This window comes from Scleropages formosus, chromosome 16 (assembly GCF_900964775.1).
Source record: "Scleropages formosus chromosome 16, fSclFor1.1, whole genome shotgun sequence".
Lineage (NCBI taxonomy): Eukaryota > Metazoa > Chordata > Actinopteri > Osteoglossiformes > Osteoglossidae > Scleropages > Scleropages formosus.
Window position 1 is genome coordinate 8,130,824 of NC_041821.1, and position 19,391 is coordinate 8,150,214.

At 43.4% G+C, this 19,391-nt stretch overlaps 1 protein-coding gene across 1 annotated transcript; it reads left to right on the forward strand.

Annotated features, from left to right (window-relative positions):
• The first annotated feature begins 678 nt into the window (after positions 1-678).
• On the forward strand, positions 679-19,092 carry rxfp1 (relaxin family peptide receptor 1). The gene is made up of 18 exons (XM_029259290.1): positions 679-736; positions 3,101-3,250; positions 5,227-5,310; positions 6,894-6,999; positions 7,899-7,970; positions 8,691-8,762; positions 9,391-9,462; positions 9,919-9,990; positions 10,411-10,485; positions 11,646-11,717; positions 12,692-12,763; positions 13,096-13,167; positions 13,450-13,521; positions 14,290-14,361; positions 16,117-16,346; positions 17,428-17,838; positions 18,180-18,398; positions 18,688-19,092. Exons 1-18 carry the CDS (start codon positions 679-681, stop codon positions 18,993-18,995), a joined length of 2,289 nt encoding a protein of 762 aa, XP_029115123.1. The 3' UTR covers positions 18,996-19,092.
• Positions 19,093-19,391: the final 299 nt, after the last annotated feature.

The following is a 19,391-nucleotide window of genomic DNA, read 5'->3' on the forward strand; positions in this document are numbered from 1 at the left end:
CAGATATGGGACAAACTGAATTTATTCAGGAACTCGGGATTCTTGAAGCTCACGGTTATTTTTGTCTGTATTTAGCTTCGTGACACATATGATATGTGCATTTCCTTTTGTCATTGTTTTTTAGTCTTTTATGAATAAATGAATGAATGAATGAATGAATGAATGAAAGGGACTGATATATGGGCACAGTAATAAATACTAAGTATGTATATATGTATACACACTGAGTATTTACTACTTCAATATACTGTATATAATATACACATATCTGGAATGTCATATACATATATGAATGACATCCCAGATATGTTTCCCTCATATGACACCTCGTACACCTACCAGGTTCTTGTCCCATTCATTCATTCATTCATTCATTCATTCATTCTCTCTTTACGCACAATCCGGACTGTTGCAGGGCTCTCACATCCCGGTTCGATCTCGTCGCCACTGCTTTACCGCGGTGGAGCGGAGACCCCGGGTGGGTGCGTGGGGGGGGGAGGGGGGGCGCAGAGCGGACAGGGGGCGCGGCCGCGAGCCCGCGCTGGAGCTCGTGGCGGAGCGCGCGCATCCGTGCGCCGTCGCCCCGCTCGTCTCACTCGGGCTCCCCGACACGGCGGGGGTCGGACGCGGACGCGGACGCGGACGGCCGGGGGGGGGGGGGGGCTGCGACCGTGCGCCATGCTGGTGTCAGTGCTCTGGATCCTGGCGGCACTCAGCGCTCCGCACGCAGTGACAGGTGAGAGGAGCGAACGAACGCGGACCGCCGCGAAAGCCGGTCGTCGATCGTCGTCTCGTCCCGTCGCGAACGAACGAACGAACGAACCTCCTCGCGCTCACCGCGTCCTCCGCGTGGCTCGCGCGCCTCCACCCTGCCCCTTCGGCCACCTGTCTCTCCGCAGCCGATCGCTCGCCCAGGCTGCGATCGTGTCGCCGCGTCGCTGTGCCTGCGGCGGCTCGTGCGGTCCGGCAGGGGTCTCGAGGCGCGGCGCGCGCCCTCATTCACGCCCCCCAGTGTGCCAGGTGTAACTCGGGCGAACAGGCAGTAATTATTAGTAATGTGTCACAGGCGGTGCCCAGTGTGGCTCGAGGGCCACAACTACGAGAATTAATTAAGAAGAGTTTCCAGTAACTTCTGCCGAATGCATGAATGATCTGCTGCTGCTGCTGCTAGTTTCGCGGTCGCCGCCGGACGCCTGAAGACCCCCGGACTGGAGTTTCCCGCTTTTTCATCATTAATGTGCTTTGAGTTTGTCATTTTCATACCGTCTCCGCAATGTTGTACTCGCTGCGGCACCGTTATTTCTACTCTTTCTTTTGGACACGGCACCGGTATGATGATGTGCAGTTGAAACCTTCGCACCCGCGGCAGCGCTTCCGAACTCATGATCTTGTTCTTCGCGCTTCTTTCCTCAACATTTATTCATTTTTCTGGTGCTTTTATGGGAAAAAAAAATGCCTACACTGTTTAACCGTTTACGCTGACCAAGGGCACCACAGCGCAGTGGGACTGGAACCAACAACCTGCAGGAGTCGCTCCCGTCCACTCTCGCAGCTGCTTAGATGATCTGTCTTTACAGGCCAGGTTATTACGTAATGCGTTCTCGTGCTTCGCAGCCGTCACTGTTTTGACACCGCGGTCCAGAGCAGCTCCCTATAGATTTCATTTCTCAGACTATTCGGCAAGATTTTTGCGAGATTAATATTACATAAATGTTAAGGTTGTCGGGTAGGCTCCGGTTCCCCGTGACCCTGTATGGGACAAGCGGTTCAGAAAATGTGTGTGTGTGTGTGTGTGTGTGTGTGTGTGTGTGTGTGTTAAGGTTGTGTACCAATTAAGTAATCACGGTGTAGGACATTGCGGTAAATCAGTGTCAGTTTTGCAGCTGAACTTCTGAGGTCACTCAGCACTCAGTATTTTTTACTTTTGGGTGGTTTTATATATATTTTATAATATATAATATACCTATAAGTTTTGGCTGGTTTTATATGGGGGGGTGTGGTGGTGCAGTGGGTTGGACCGGGCCCTGCTCTCTGGTGGGTCTGGGGTTCGAGTCCTACTTGGGGTGCCTTGTGATGGACTGGCATCCTGTCCTGGGTGTGTCCCCTCCCCCTCCAGCCTTGCACCCTGAGTTGCCGGGTTAGGCTCTGGTTCCCCACGACCCCATATGGGACAAGCAGTTCAGAAAGTGTGTGTGTGTGTGTGTGTGGTTTTATATAAGTGTGTATATATAGATACACAGACACACACACCATCTTTATCCAAGGCAACTTTCTTGCAGCTCTACCCATTTTACAATAGAGTGTTTTACAGTAGTAATTCAGGGTAAGTACTGATGGAGGTACTTCTGCAGGATACTACGTACCTTCCAGTTTCAGTGTGAGAGACCTAACCACTGCACCACCTGCTGTTGGTATATGGTCACTGTTTCTGCACCAGTAATGAATTGCGATCTTATAATGATGATGATTACCTAACATATCTTTGCCAGACAAACCTGTCTGAGTTTGATTAAAAGGAATAAGTTTGAAGAGTGTTCTGTTATATACTACTTTAAACTATGGTATATGCCCTGGTACACTGTATACTCTGTTATGTACTGTGCAAACTTTTGTGCTCCTTGCTGATAAGACAGGAACAGGTGTCTGATTTTAGTGATATCAGCAGTGCTGGTGTTCATTTATTGCTTATATTTGTAGATCTATTTATAGATTTTAGCTTTGACATGGTTAAGAATGGTGTCCCAAAATCGCTGTAAAGCACTGTAAAAATGCAAGGTTAACTCATTGCTAGAGTGCTGTAGTACAGAACATAGGCTCTGCTGGTGTGTCCCAGCTAGATGGGTTCTAACCAGTTCCAAGTTTACAAATCCCTAAAGGACTTCTTTATTTTCAAGGATGCTTGTTCTAGTAGCACCATGTAGCGTCACAATTAGAGGCCCTCACTTATAACCTAATGGTTGCTGGTTCGAATCCCACTCTTTGAGACCAACTCAGTAAAGGTTTTAAGAGTTTGAACAAGAGGCAGTAGCTCTAATCACTACACCACTTGGTTCTTTTTTTTTTAAAAAAAAGTTTCATTTCTTACATGTTTATGTTCCAGTTGCCTTGACTCCGTTTGGTCTCCTGGAGAAGAAGCCCAACTGCCCTCTTGGCTACTTTCCTTGTGGCAACTTAACCAAATGCCTCCCTCAGCTGCTGCACTGCAACGGGGAGGATGACTGCGGGAATCTCGCCGACGAAGAGAACTGCGGTGAGCCCTCACGCTCATTTTGTGCCCTGTTTCGGTATCAAAGAGAAACACACAAACAGTAGAAACCACACTTACGTAACGCGAACATGCGTAACGTGTAATGTGTCGTCTGCAGCAAAGGAGGACTGATGCTTAAAAAAACTGTTGTAATGAAACGGACAAGTATTCACATTTTTTCCTCATATTTAAAGTTATTAAAGACTGTATGTCACCTTGATATGCATTATTGGATTAAAAATCACTATTTTCTCACCTTGTGCAGGGTGTTTTGTCAGAGAGCAAGCAGTGGTGTGATTTTTTACATTTTTTTTATGTTTGGGCATATGATGGACCACATATGGTAACACCTGGTGATAGATGATGGAAAAAATGTTGATTGGACCTGATTTAATTTGCCAGTTTGGCAAGAGCATCTCAGTGCCAAGACTCATGAATAAAACACATCTGTTAATTTCATTCAGGTTCTAGCAGTGCATCAAATATTGCTGTAATGAATTATGATATTATAATAATGATGTTAGGATGATTACCTCACGTATCCTTGCCAAACACCTAACATATCTCCGCTAAACAAATCTGTCCGAGTGAAGGGTGATTGAACGAAGCGAAGTATGTTTGAAGAGGGTTCTGTTATATACACTGTTAAATATTTATGAAATATACTGTGATACAGTATGTTGTCTGTTATGTACTGTGCAAACATTTGTTCTCCTTGCTGATAAGAGAGGCACAGATGTGTGATATCAGCAGGGTGACGATCATTCATTGTTTATATTTGTGGATCTGTTTCTCCTGTAGCCAAGCAAGCAGTTTGGAATTTTCACCTTCTGCACAAAGTGTTTTAAACCTTTCCTTCATTCTGCTCTCCCTACACGTTTTGCCTTCCTTTTACTTTCCTATACATCCAGCTGAGCATATTAATTTGATCTGCAAGCAGTTAGACTATATTACCGGGATTGCCATAAAAAGAGGGAAAATATATGGCAAGTTTTCCAGTTGTGTGCTCATCATTTCCCCGGTTCTCTAGCATTAACAGGCTGCGGTGAAAATTTACCTGTAGAGGTATGAGAAACGGACATCAGGCTTTTCAAATTGATTCAATGTCACTAAATAATTTTTTATACCAATACTGATTAAAATAATAGCATTATTTACAGACTATCCCACAATAATTACAATTATTCATGTAGCTGATGCTTTTCTCCAAAGCGACTTGTTAAAATGTTAAGGTTACAATTATTTACACAGCTGGGTAATTTTAGGGTAAGTACCTTGCTGAAGGGTACTATAGACAGAGGTGGTGAATTAAACCTGCAACCTTTGGGTCCAGAGGTACCATCTCTCCCTACTTAGTAATGAGTAACTGGTTAATCTGAATTCATATTTTACATTACATGAATAGTAAATCAAAATGGGAATCAGCTTTTCCAACTGAGTCAATTAATTAATAAATCAATCAGTTACTTAGTTAATTATGGCCAGACTTGGAATATCAAGTTTGGTAAGGAAAGCGATGGAAGGGGTGGTGTTTAGTTTCTCGAGTGTTACTTTGTATAACTGCATGGTCACACTTTTAACCACAGTCTATAGCTTGTACTTAGCCTAAGTGGAGCTGAACCATTGTTTTATTCATGCTTAATTTTTTAAAAAACTTTTTCCCGCACTTGAAATTTGCATAGGTCTACATCACCACACACAGACACACTCATAATTTGCACATAAGGTTTGGTGTTCTTCTCCTGTCGCGTGCTTGAAGTCTGCAGAGATTTATAAAGGTAGAACCTTTATAAAAAAAACAAAGTATATGTCAGACTTCAGATTTGTATAATAGAGGTTAATGCTTTTTAAAGCTGGTTTACTTAAAAATAGGGAATGGCAGTACATGTCAGTAATAATTTACATTCAAGGAAAAGATGACAAGTGCTAAAAATATAAAAAAAAAATATTGAATTATTGAAATCTTTTTTGTTTTCTAGGTGATAACAATGGATGGCCAAATCTGTTTGACAAATATTTTGGAATCCTCAATGATGATTTTGGGACTAAGTCAAACAAATGTTGTGAGTACTGCTATATATTTCACCTTCATCATAAAATGCTTGGATTTGATTTACAAAGAATAACTGACAGGATGAGTAATTCATTATGCATGTATGATATTTTTTTATTTTTTATAATGTAAATTCATAATATAAAAATAACCCTTGAATAATTAACAGTGATTGCTGCCTGTGCTATTTAGGATAATTCCTGTGCTTTGGAGGCCACTCATCATACTAGGCTACGTTACAAAAGCTGTTATTATTCTGTTTTGAGCCATTTTGCTCAAAGCTGGAAGTGAAATTAGCCCATTTAGGAGAGTTTCACATTTGTTAGATGCTGTATCAACTTTACACTCAGTTTTTGACCCAGAAACCACAGGAAAGGTTTGCATTTGAGCGCGAGTTCAGATTCATTTTCATTAATACCAACTCATATAATCACAATTGTAAATGTACTGTCAAAATGTACAACTTTTTTTATATGATCTTATAATTTAATTTTAGTAAGTTTTCGTTAATGAGACATCGATACCAGAATCTAAGTACTTGGTAGTATCTTAATTCCATTTTTAAGGATACATCTCATTTAAAGGTCTCCTTTCATGACAACTTGTGGATTTCTTGAGAGCACAGAATCATACAGTCCACCGCCACAAAAACACTTGCTCATAATGGCTTTCCAGCCTGCAGGATGAGGAGAGTCCTCTTAAACATGTAGTGGTGACAGCATGTTGCATTTTGAGCATCTTTTAATGAAATCTGTCATTAGCAACTGATTATGAACATTTTCTTTCCTTCCTTCATCATTCAGCGGTTCCACTATCACAGTCACTTTGCTCTTTTGCAGTTTTAATAATTCTGTAATAATGTACCACTGTTCTACTGTCATCTCTAATATTGTGTAACATCATGTGCTTTTTCAGTTTATGCTCTAGGCCGGAGTTACTATTGTGTAACATCATGTGCTTTTTCAGTTTATGCTCTAGGCCGGAGTCACTCAGTAATACCCTGATAGGGTAACAAATTTTACCATGGACGTGTAAATTTTTTACCTAGTAATCAGGGCGTCCTTAAGGAAATAGTGACAAAAGAAGATAGTGAACTGTCATAACATAAAATTTGTTATCTCCACTGACTTCCAATCAATGTCGATTTCTGACTGAAACATCCCACGAACATGTGCATCATTCATCATCTTGTCATTGGTCATAAACATTCAGGAATTCCACACTGGAGCTGTAAACAATGAAGAAAAGAGCGGAATCAAATAAACTGAATGAGTTCTGCTTTCCCATTCTGTCTGAGTGCGTTTTACTGCCCACTAGTGGCTGGGCACGGAAGTACAGGTTGCAATCAGAAATTTTCACAGTCTGTTGGCAAAAATATTATTATAGATAGATAGATAAATAGATAGATAAAGGGGGAGTTTTCTTTATCTCCGAAATTTCCTAACATGATTGTTCATTATACAAGGAGCTAACATACTAAGAAGACAGTTGGAGTTCTTCAGTGTAGCTGTTGAGATCTTCCCTTTCTCTTCAGGGAACTCAGTCCTAATGTGAATGTGTCCCCCCCACCCCCACCCCCACCCCCCGTCTCAGTGCTCGGTGCTGTCCCCGACGAATGTCTGTGCAGAGGCCTGGAGCTAGACTGTGACAATGCTCTACTCCGGGTCGTCCCATCCGTGTCCACCAATGTCACCATGATGTGAGTTTCTGTCACCAGCTACACGTGCTCCCTCATTTGCACATGGAAAAGGGTGATGTTGATAAGACGTCCATAACATGCCTTTGATGTGAAGTTGCAGGGATGTTTTTTTTTCTTCCGCATGGATTTTCTGGACCGTCACACATTTAATACATTTAGTCAAGAGTCACAGCCGACTTGCTATTTTGAGCCGAGGTCAAACAGGAAGCCGCTCGCGCCTGCAAACGACACCTCGCCGGTTTGTGATAACGAGCATCTGATCTTGGCGGACACTTGGCATCTCCTAATTATGCATTTACTGTACTTTCTCCATGTTTCATACTTTATCCTGCCGAACTTCTCCCCTCGCTGTGACCGTTGCTCCTCTTGGACTCCCGAATGAGTGTGAGCTACGCACATTCGCACAAGGATTACAGACTTCATTGCCCAAACACAAACACATTATTCTGCCACTTATGTGTGGGTTACTGCTACAATTTGCATTGGTAATTATTCATTTACTAGGCACATAATCCAGCAACCTCTCCGTGTTGGCTGTCGCTTAAAAATATTCTTAGTTGTCTTTTGTTTTCGTACTTTTAAGGAATGTTCGACAAAACTTTGCCCTCTTTTCCTTTTTTTTTAACCGTTTGATAATTTAGAGGAAACTGTGCCGGCAGTACGGAGACAAACCGTTAACCGTTAAATGTGTCCAGATTTGAATAGCTTCAAAACCTGCTTGGACTCATCAATGCAAACAGTGGAAGAAATGACATGTAAACAGGTGGGCACAGATGGAAATAAAGGAAAAGGAGAAAGCACTGAACTGGGGCCAGTCATATAATTTTATCGAAGGGGGCGTATGAGGGCGGTCTCAGAGTCATGGGACCGGAGCTAATAACCAGCTGTTCTAATTTCAGGTCTCTGCAGAGGAACCGGCTTAGGAAGCTCAGTGCTGATATATTCTACAATTACAGTAATCTTCAAAAGCTGTAAGTTTTTTTTTTTTTTTTTTTTTTTCCCCCATTATTATATATTTTCCATTTTACATGGAGTGCATGATTGGAGTACAAGCAGTGTGTGATAAACAAGTGGCGTGAAATGGATGCTGAGGTTGGGAGCCCGGGTCATTTAGCACGCTCTCCCCCCAGCTTGGTGCATGGGAACGATGAACCGTCTAAAACCCAGATAACCCAGCAATGGCCTCCCAGATTGTGTGAGACTGTATGAGTGACAGAAGGAGTGTGTCCCACTGATGTATGAATGAGTGAGCCAGTGTAAGTAGTGTATCTAGCAGTGTAAGTCACTGCGGTGAATAAGGTGTGTGGTGTGATAACACTACACAGAGTTCGCTGGAAGTCGCTTTGGAGAAAAGTGTCTGATAAATAAATGAATGCAAATGGATGTGATGTAAATCTAAAATATACATTCATGCCAACAGTCTGTTTCTTACTAGAAAGGTCCGTTGGGATCGTAGTTTAATATCTGATCTCCCATCTCTGCGCTGGATTAAGGAGGGATGTCGCAGAGAGGGGAGAGGGGCCACTGCTGGGTAAAAATGACAGCATGCACAAAACTTCCTCTCGTGGCGCCGCTAATTGCTTCGTGGGGCCCGCGGAGGACCCACAGCGACATCGGTCGGCCGCTGCAGGAAATGCACCCGCACTACCGCTCATCTCAAACCAAATTTGGCCGTCCGCTCCTTCCTACAGGTACCTGCAGCACAACAAGATTCGAACCGTGGACCCTCGCGCATTCAGAGGACTCTACAACTTAACACGGCTGTGAGTTCCACGTTCCTTCGGTCACCTATTTTCCGGTCCCCAATCATCAGCTTCTCTTGCGCGGGGTTGTTTATAGGTAAGAATCGGTGTAGGTGTAGCTGGGTAATTACATGCATGGCAGGGGAGCGGCGCCCAGAGGGAGCGCTGCACGGCAGCCATTGTCTCAACCCAGCATCAGATGTTTGTCGAGAGCTTCAGAGGTGCTCGGGCCGTCTGGTGCGGCAGCTTGTGCTGTGCGACAGACAGAGTCCTCTGGGTTCGCCTTTGAACCCGAACCAGCGCTCGCAGCTTCCCTGCCGCCGCGAGAACTGGGAAGCTCCCGGTAGCGCATGTTTTCTTTCATGCAGATTCAGTTATTGCATCGCTTTCTTATGTTGTTTTCCCCCCACAAATGGCTCACAGGGCGTGAATCGCATTCGGAACTCACAAATAGCAATAATATTTCCGTGCCGAGATTGCACTCAGTTGTACTACGGCGAGTATCTTTGTGCTCCACCGGATATATTGATCAATAGGGTTCAGTTTTCATAGATTTTTTTAGGGCCCTGTCATCGCACACGGGGCTTATTTTAGAGTCGGTGTTCAGCACAAAACGCTGCAATTCTTGTTTCGTATTTTTCCTTTGTAGGTATTTGAGCCATAATAGGATTTCCAGTCTGAAGCCAGGAGTTTTTCAAGACCTTCACAAACTGGAGTGGTTGTAAGTTGTTTGGTATTCCGAGGATTTCTTCAACTCGGTACCTAGGCCAAGCATGTGTCCTGCGCAGGGTGGGAGCTGCAGAGCTCATACTGACATTTTGCGGAATATGAAATATAATATGACCGACTAAGCAGTTTCGCAGAATTTTCAAATATACCAGCGGCTAATTTCTGCACTGAAAGGCACATTTTAAAATATTAACCGTTGACTACCTGAGCTACTACTGTCCACTTACAGTGCACAATATTATTGTTTCTTCTACTATACCATAATAATCTACTGCCGCACGATGCCATTTAACACAAAACCTCGTAATTAAAATACGAGGCCAACGCTGCGTTGAACTCTTTTGTTTATTTTTACATTGAATTCCGTTGATAACTCCTACCGGTTTTCTCCACTCGTGAAAAGTTTCCCCCAAAATCACTTTTTTTCTTTATTTTTCGTCCATTACAGGATACTGGAAAACAACAAAATCAACCAAATATCCTCACTGACCTTTTCAGGCTTACGCTCCCTGGTCCTTTTGTAAGTGTATCCTTTCATATTGTGGCGCGCAGCGCCGTGGGTTTGGATGGGGCAAAGGAGGACGCGGAGGTAGCGTTCATAACGAACGTTTTATTTGAACACCAACACAACGGGAATAATGCTCTCGGTCCGAGGATCCCTTTTCCTCCAGGACCTGCGCTTACAGCCAGCCTGCCTTAGCGCCCCTAAACTCTTTACCCACCAGGAGACACGGTCACCCCACCATTTTCCCCTTAAGTGCCCCCAGTGGTTACACACATTTAACATTATTTCCCATAATGCAACTATCTACATTTAAACAGTAACGCGGGTCGTTACAATATTTTGTGTCGCTCCGGGGACAGCGATTTAGCCCTCGTTGACAGCGTGTGTGCGGGAAGCTGTGTCACACTGCGGCTAATCGAGTGTTTCTCCTTGGAGGGTATTGCTCAACAATGCGCTGAGTCAGCTCCAAGACGAAGCCATGTGCCAGGAGATGTCGAGACTCAACTGGCTGTAAGTCCGGCTCTTAAGTTTCTCGCATTCAAACCATCCATCCATCCATCTTCCTCCGCTTTATCCGGCGCATTCAAACCATTGTGGAAATTTTCAGGTATGGAAGCATTGACGTGAACAGCACAATGGTCCCAGCTTCAATTCTTTAAATCTGGCTCGAGCTGGGACACACCGGGCCTTATACAGCACGCAACAAACAAAGAAAGGGAGAGCTTCTTAACCACCCGTCTGGTATAAACAGCATCTCTTCATCCATCGTGCCAGCTCATCGCAACCAGCTGTTGGAGCTTTTTTTTTTTTGCAAGCGGCAAATAAAATCCATAACAAGTTTCATTCTTTTGAGGCTGATCTTTTCAGACAGTTCCAGGCTCTTCTGAGGTTTCAATAATGAGGCGCAAATAACCTTGGAAAGAAAAGTTGGTTTATGGTTCTGTAAAATCTCCCCAAATATTATCCATCCCAGTTGGCCGCACCTGCAGCCTCCCCACTGCCCTTTATCTGCTACCCAAAAAACAGGCCAGCCAAGGGTCTCCTAATCGGAAGTGCTTCATTTTCCAGAAATTTCCGTGGCTGACAAAGTAGGATGTAGTGGAGTGAAAACTAAATGAAGACTATGGTGAATGAGAAAGAATAAGTGAAACCTGATGAAAAATTAATTATAATGATATAACGAAGAGTAAATAATAATGAAATTGTGAAAACCATAAGTACATTGCACACTGTTTGAAGCACGTAATCTTCCGTAAAAGCTCTGTTTACGAGCTCTATCTTACAGAATATGGGCATTAATGCATAAGGAGAGTTATACATCGCTATGGACGAAAGATTCTTCCAAATGAATAAATGTAAGATTTACTGTTTATGAGTTTATTAAAGCGATCACAGACCGTTCATAAGGGTTGCACAATAACACAATCTGTGATGATACCAGATTTCTCCATCATTTCCTTCCAGTCGTTAAGTTTAAGTACCCAGACTGCCCAAAGTCTGTGTATGTCGAGGACAACACGTCCCCAAGTGACCCCCAGTTACGAGCTCCGCAACGGAATACTTCAAAACTTCTGCACAGGGCTTACGATGATTTCTTTCCCCTCCAAGGACATGTTCATATATTGTATGTAGTTCTGCTAACTGGAATTAAAAGCCTTGCTTTCTTTCAGTGACATGGAGGGAAATCAAATAGAGGTTGTTGGAAATGTGACGTTCTCCTCCTGCCACATGCTGACTGTACTGTAAGTATTTTTAAGTCATTGGAAGAAAATAAAGGATGGTTTGGTCTTTCTTTTTCTTATAAATTGTATTGCAAAGGTGGGCAGATCTTACAGTGAGGAAATTACTTCTGTAACGAAGGAAGCATCACTGATGGAGACCAAGGTCACGGACATTTTTATTTATGGATCCATATTCGATAACAAGGGTGGCGCGGTGGCGCAGTGGGTTTGGCCAAGGCCTGTCCTCTGGTGGGTCTGGGCTTTGAGTCCCGCTTGGGGCATCTTGCAATGGACTGGCGTCCCGTCCTGGGTGTGTCCCCTCACCCTCAGCCTTGTGCCCTATGTTGCCGGGTTAGGCCCCGGTTTGCCGTAACCCTGCTCGGAACAAGTGGTTGTAGACATTGTGTGTGTGTGTGTTCAATAACTGTTTATGGGTTTTCATGATTCTGAGCCCTTCCCAGGCATCGTAGACAATAATGCAGGGTTCACCATGTCTGAGATATCCAGTCTATTTCAGAGAGCGCACACGGGCATACAGCGATTTGCAGTCAAATCAGTTACTTGATGTTTCTGAAGTGTGGGAAAGCGGGTTGCCTAAAGGGGATGCACGCAAATACTGGGGCATCATGCAGCTTCACGGTTGTAGAAGCCAGACATCAGCTGCTGAGCTGTGAGGTGATGCTACATTAGATGATCCACAGAGGTGCAACAGCAAGTAGATCCCTCTGGGGTCGGACCCTGCGCACCCCTTGGACGTAAGCTCTGAGTGTTAACCGCTGTGTTTCCCACTGCACCGAAAATGGCCCATATTCTTAGCACTTTGACTGCTTTTAAAAGCCATGGTAGTGTTCATATCTGAGCAGAAGGTCTCTCGTGCACTCTGCTCCTTCCGACTCCCCCGAAAATAGCCTTCACTTTTGTGTGTGTCGGGGGGCGGTGGGATAAAAAAACGACGATTTGTCCTGATTGCGGCCTGTTATGTCCTCAACCTGCAGCGTCCTTCAGCGAAACAGAATCACTGCCTTACATGAAAATGCTTTCTCACCTTTACACAAGCTTGGGGAACTGTAAGTAACATACTGATAACTGTAGCTCCAATTATTAATTTTTCAGTGCCTTTGTACACTTCTAAGCATATTCCTGCAGAGAAAATAGAGAACTTGCATGCTATATTTAATAGACAACACAGTAAGAGTGACTGTTGATGTTATAGCTTTGCTATGAATTACTTTGTTTATTTTTTAATCTTCAAAAGAATAAATCAGTTCCTTCTCTAAAGTCATATCATTGCATATCTAATTAGAGTAAAGAAGTTTAGATGTTGGAAAGCGGTGTCCTTTTGAGACTGTCTGAAAATTACAGTCGTGACGGAAACCAACATATTCTTATCTTTTTACAGTGATTTATCCAGTAATAGAATTGAAACAATACCTCCGAATTTATTTGTGGATCTGGGCGAGCTGCTGCAGCTGTAAGTTGGACGCGTTGTTTCTCAGTGCGAAACTCACCGGACTTTTCGGTATTGCGTTGAAATCCTTGTTGCGTTTGATTTGGGTCATTTTTCGTCACTTAATTAAACATCACTTGTTGAGCACGGTGGGGGAGCGGGAAGGCTGCGTGGATGCGTTTGAAGCCACAGGACCGTTTGCACTGATAGAAAACACACACGACTGTAAATCCTGTTTTTATTTCGAACCCCGCTATTTGTGTGCATAAAACTGAATTACCTTTTTCTGTTAACTTTTTTTAACAGAAATATTTCTTATAACCCTATCGTGGAGTTACACGTGGACCATTTTGATAACCTGAGTAAATTAAAGTCATTGTAAGTGATTTTCCAGTTTTTTTAATTTTATTTTATTTTATTTTCCTATCACTATTTATTTGTTTTTTTTTTTTTTTTGCACACAAACTTAGATATGGCTAATGGCCTTACCCACATATTTTTAACGGGTTCATTAGCAAGTGCTTTCTTTAGCTGAAGGAAAAATATCATCACTTAAGGTCATACATCAAAGATATTTGGAAAGCTATTTCCAGAAAATGCCACTATGCATAAAATCACCATGAAACCGAATAACTTCAAGGGCTCTTGTTACAATTTTAAAGAACTACCAGTTATTAATAAGTTCTGATAATTTTTCGTTTTTTTGGAAATTGCCTATTAAAAGCTAGAATCAAACACATTTTAAATGTTTAAATAAAACAACACTTTATACATTTCTTTTTAGTCGAAAGGCATTCCACTAAGTCTCACGAAGTGGTCACAGGTTGGCAGTATGCTAGAAATACTGCTGCATAATTTAATCTCTGTGGAAATGATCAACACTTTCTTTATTCCAGGAGCCCTGAATTTTTATTAAGCATTAGAACACCCCGCACACTGGTGAAGTAAACCGGATCTAATCTAGTTTTCGGAAAAAGGGAATCACATTACATTGCTATAAAGCCAAAGGAGATGCCAGTAGTTACTGGACCAGTACTATATACAAGATTAGACTGTTACATCACCAAATAAACATTTATTTTTTTGTTTTGTTTTTGGATTTTATGAATGTGTTCAATGGGGAAAACGGTTATTTGTGATTTCCAGGAGCATAGAGGGAATTGAGATCGGGAACATACAGAGGAGAATGTTTGAGCCCCTGAAAAACCTGACTCACATGTGAGTAGATTCTTTACTCTTTTGTGAATTGTCTCAGTTTGCTGTTATGTCACGGAATTTATGTCTACGTACACACATCTATTGGAACGCCGGAGTAGTTTAGGGTGGGAAACGTTGCGCATCGCTGCGTCTTTGACATATCAGGTAAAATCACAGAGTTCTAAGGCTTATCATTTTTATACATTGTCCACATCAAGGTAATGTCCCAAATACGACAGGCATCTCTGTCCGGCATTCCTGTCGCTTTTGGAGCGAATGGTAAATTCTGCTCTCGTTTCAATACCGTTTTGATCTGTTTTTACTGCGAAAATTCTCAAATGTAGACAGCATCGAGTGAAGATTTGCGTGAGGCGGTGAGCGGAGCAGCCACGGCACAGCAGGGGGGTTTCGCCTTGACACACAGCTCCCCGCTGCCTCTCCCATCTTCTCACATTAATGACGACCAGCTGCTGTCCATCGAAGCGTTATCGGCAGCAACTCGTGAAGGCAGCTGGTCGGAAGACTAGGGGAGACTTTTGAGGAATGTTGAGAGCAGGAGGGCTCCTTGTAGTAGACCAGGGGTGTTTGGATTTGTAATGATCATTTGCCATTTGTCACTTTTCCCGCTGCTCGGGCCGTGACTAATTTCGTCTTTGCTCTGTCATATTCTTTAAAGTGGCCATGTCCCCATTTTGATTGGTTCAGTTGTATTAATAGAGTCTCTTTTGGTACTGGTTCTCATGTCTTTGTCCCACCCATGTGGTCACTTCCTACCCACACCAGGCCACTGACCATTTCCCCACAGCCCGTGGTGGGGAGAAAAATGTTATTGTCACACCACACCCTTTATATGTCACGTCCACACCCACAACACAAGAGACAACACCTGACTCCGCACCAGCTCCTGAGGAATTGCTCACCCTATAAAGACCCTCTTCAGCTCCCGTACTGTTGCGGAATCTCGTTTGGGACAACCGCCCTTCCTAGCGTTACTACACACGCTCTTGCTCTTGCTCTTGCTCTTGCTCTTGCTCTTGCTTTTGCTCTTGCTCACGATCTCCAGTTTTTTTGACTCCTTGCTTCATTCTTCGACCACGTCCGTGGATCCTCGTTCCCGTCCTGTTCGCCGATCGACCGACCCTTCGCCCGTCCCTGGTTTTGAGAACTTGCCTCTTCCCTCAACTTCTGACGAACAACGCTGCGCTTGGGTTCAGCCGTCCCGGCTCCCTGTGCTCCGTGTGACAATATATAATCGCCTGACCTCATCTCTTTTGTTGCTGTTCCCAAAAATGAAGCTGAAACTAAAGGGAAGGCGATCCGAAGACAATCCAAGCATCCACAATAATGTGAAGTAGACCTTAGGCTTAGTCATGTCACAGCTGAACATTTTTAGTACTGGTTTCAGATAGTCAGGAGAGGGGGCAAATGCTTCTCACTGGGGAACTGACTTTGAAGAGGACAGTGCATAAACGTTATGTACAGCATGAGCTTTTTTTTTGGTTAGTTTAATAAATGGGTAGTAAGTTCAACGAGCAGCAGGTAGTATAGTGGTTAGGTCTGCTGCTTTTAAATTCTGTTGTCCCAGGTTCAGATCCCACATACTACTGCGGTGCCGTTAACCAAAGTGTTCCAGTAAAATTTACTTGCCTGTATAAATGGGTAAATAAGTGTAAATAGCTTAGCATTATAATTTGCTTTGGAGAAAAGCATCTGGTAAATGAATAAATGTAAATGAATTCCTCTGAGCAGTATACCGGATGTCCTGTTTCTTACCAGATACTTTAAGAAGTTCCAGTACTGTGGCTACGCCCCTCACGTGCGCAGCTGCAAACCCAACACCGACGGCATCTCCTCCTTCGAAAACCTGCTGGCCAACATCGTCCTGCGGGTGTTCGTCTGGGTCGTGTCCGCAACCACCTGCTTCGGAAACCTCTTTGTGATCTGCATGAGGTCTTACATCCGATCTGAGAACAAGCTGCATGCCCTGTGCATCATATCCCTCTGCTGTGAGTTACACTAATGGTTTAACGTAAGGCCACTCTGGCCGGTTTGATTTTGTTTTCAATCGTCTTACCGAATGTAGATTAATTACTGTTACACATGTGGCAGGGAAAAAACGTTTCGGTACGCAAGCAAATATGTTTATTTGCTATGGTCCTCACCTGAAGTTAAAAACTTGAACTGCGTCACAATTCTAATGATGAGGAATGAAAAATAATGAATTGTGGAAGATCACCTTTGTGCATCTTATTTTGGCCTGAAGTTGTATTACATATGTTCGTATACTTAATGTATCTATATGCACTTTCTCTGCAGACTGTTTGTCTATTACTGTTTTGTTCTTAACTGGATAAAGAAAAGTTACACTAGTCGGTTTTAAGCATATTATCCAGTTTTTGCTCTCTAAACATTTATAATAATATAATTATATTTTGTTATTTATAATTAAATACTGGGGAACAGCTGGTAGTGTAGTGTTTGGATTTACTGCCTTTGGATCCAAAAGTCACAGGTTTGATCCCTACCTCCAACTATAGCACCCTTGAGCAAAGTACTTACCCTAAATTGCTCCAGTAAAATTATCCAGCTGTATAAATGGGGAAAATAATTGTAACCTCAACACTGTAAGTGGCTTTGAAGAAAAGTGGCAGCTAAATGTAAGTTTAATTTTATTCTGACAGTTTTTTTGTCATCTAGTGATGTCACTTTAACTGCATGTACTTGGGTAAAAGAGACTTTACTTGTGAAGTATGTGTCTAGACACATTTCTCAGCACAAGCATCAACTACATACACACATATTATGTGAAACCGCTTGTCCCATACGGGGTCGCGGGGAGCCGAAGCCGAACCCAGCAACACAGAGGGAAAGGCTGGAGGGGGAGGGAACGCACCCAGGACGGGATGCCAGTCCGTCGCAAGGCACCCCGAATGAGACTTGAACCCCAGACCCACCGGAGAGCAGGACCCAGTCCAACCCACTGCACCGCCGCAGCCCCCCCCAACTACATGTATACATATATATAAATATGATGCGCTGATTCCCAAGTGAAATTCTCAGTCTCAGCCGTTTCACGGTTCTCTTCAGGTGCTGACGGACTCATGGGTGTGTACCTGTTTGTGATCGGGGCTTTCGATCTCAAGTTTCGGGGCGAGTACAACCGCCACGCTCAGGCCTGGATGGACAGCGTGCAGTGCCAGGTGGTGGGCTCCCTGGCCATGCTCTCCACAGAGGTGTCCGTGCTGCTGCTCACCTACCTCACCCTGGAGAAGTACGTGTGCATCGTGTACCCGTTCCGCTATCTTGCCCCTGGGAGGCTGCGGACCGTCAGCATCCTCGTGGCCATATGGGTCCTGGGCTTCGTCATCGCCTTTATCCCCTTGGTGGCCAAGGGCTTCTTCAGGAATTTCTACGGCACCAACGGCGTGTGTTTCCCCCTGCATTCGGAACAACCAGAGACCTTTGCAACGCAGGTGTACTCCATTGTTATCTTCCTCGGTGAGTTCAGCTCAGGTTGTTTGTTCATTCCATCCATCCATCCATCCATCCAGCCAGACCAGTTATCCAACTGGTTAATTTCCACTAGACCATTTGACATTCAGTCATCTGATGACCCTTGTTACTAAATAGGTACAAACAATATCTTTGCAAGTCTGTCAAGCAGATATCACTATTCATCAACTATTTATTTAATTGTAAGTAAGTTGAATCCTTCATGACAAGGAATGTTCATGTCACAGAAGTATTTTGCAATATGAGATATGATTTCTTGAACTTATGCACAATTTTACAGCGCACTCAGTGTGTAACATGTGACTAATTCTCTTACTCTTTGACAGGGGTGAACTTGGTGGCCTTTCTTATAATTGTCTTTTCCTATGGGAGCATGTTCTATAACATTCAGAAAACAGGCACCCGGGCTACAGAGTACAGTAATCACATCAAGAAGGAGGTGACCATCGCCAAGCGGTTCTTCTCCATCGTCATCACCGACTCCCTGTGCTGGATCCCCATATTTATCCTGAAGATTTTATCATTACTGCAAGTGGAAATACCAGGTAAAATAATTTTAGTACAATCAAACAACAGCATAATGCAGCTTTAATGAAAAATATAAAAGATTTTAAATTAAATATGTGATTAATTATAAACATTTTTTACCTTTTTTTTCTTGCAAGCTTGGTGGTCTTCATATACGTGTTGAAAGCATTTGAATTTTTCTTTTCTCTTAGTTTGATATTGATAACACATAAATCTCAGCTTCAGTCTTATGTGTATACTGATCTTATCAGAGGTTTATTTTGAAATTTGTTCCCAAATTAAGAGAAACTTGTTTATTTTCCCCAGGTACCATCAGTTCCTGGGTAGTAATATTTATTCTGCCAATCAACAGCGCCTTGAATCCCATCCTGTACACGCTGACAACACGGCCGTTCAAGGAAACCATTCTTCAAGTGTGGAATAATTACAGGCAGAGAAAGCCTCGATCCAACAGTCAGCCTGGATACACACCCTCCTTCACGTGGCTGGAGATGTGGCCCGTTCAGGAAACCAACGCGCTGTCCTCTCCCGAGTACCTGGCACACCCCTCGGAAATGTCACTAACTTCAGGGAAGTCTGATCTGCTGCCGGTGAAAAGCGCAAATGGGATATGAATCCCAAGTCCAATCAAATCTTATTTTTTTTCCCACAGCTGAGATAACGCAGTAATATTTTCTGTGCACTGACACTATCTTATTTTTGTAGATAACCATTACATGTCTAATTTCTAGCTCCTTGGAAAGAGCATGTGCAACTCTTGCTACAGCGTGGAACCATGTGGCAGGTGAATGTTTCACACTAGTACAGAAATTGTCTCAATCTGTCATATGCACATCATGTGCTGAGCCACGCACTATTTCGACCAGTTACGTGACTGTACACCAGTGAGCTGTGCATTAGTCATCCATTATCAATAACTGCTTGTCCTAATCCAAGGTTGCAGTGGTCTGGAGTTTATCCCAAAATCAGAGTGTGAGGCAGGGTGCACCCTGGGTGGGGATGGGGATAAC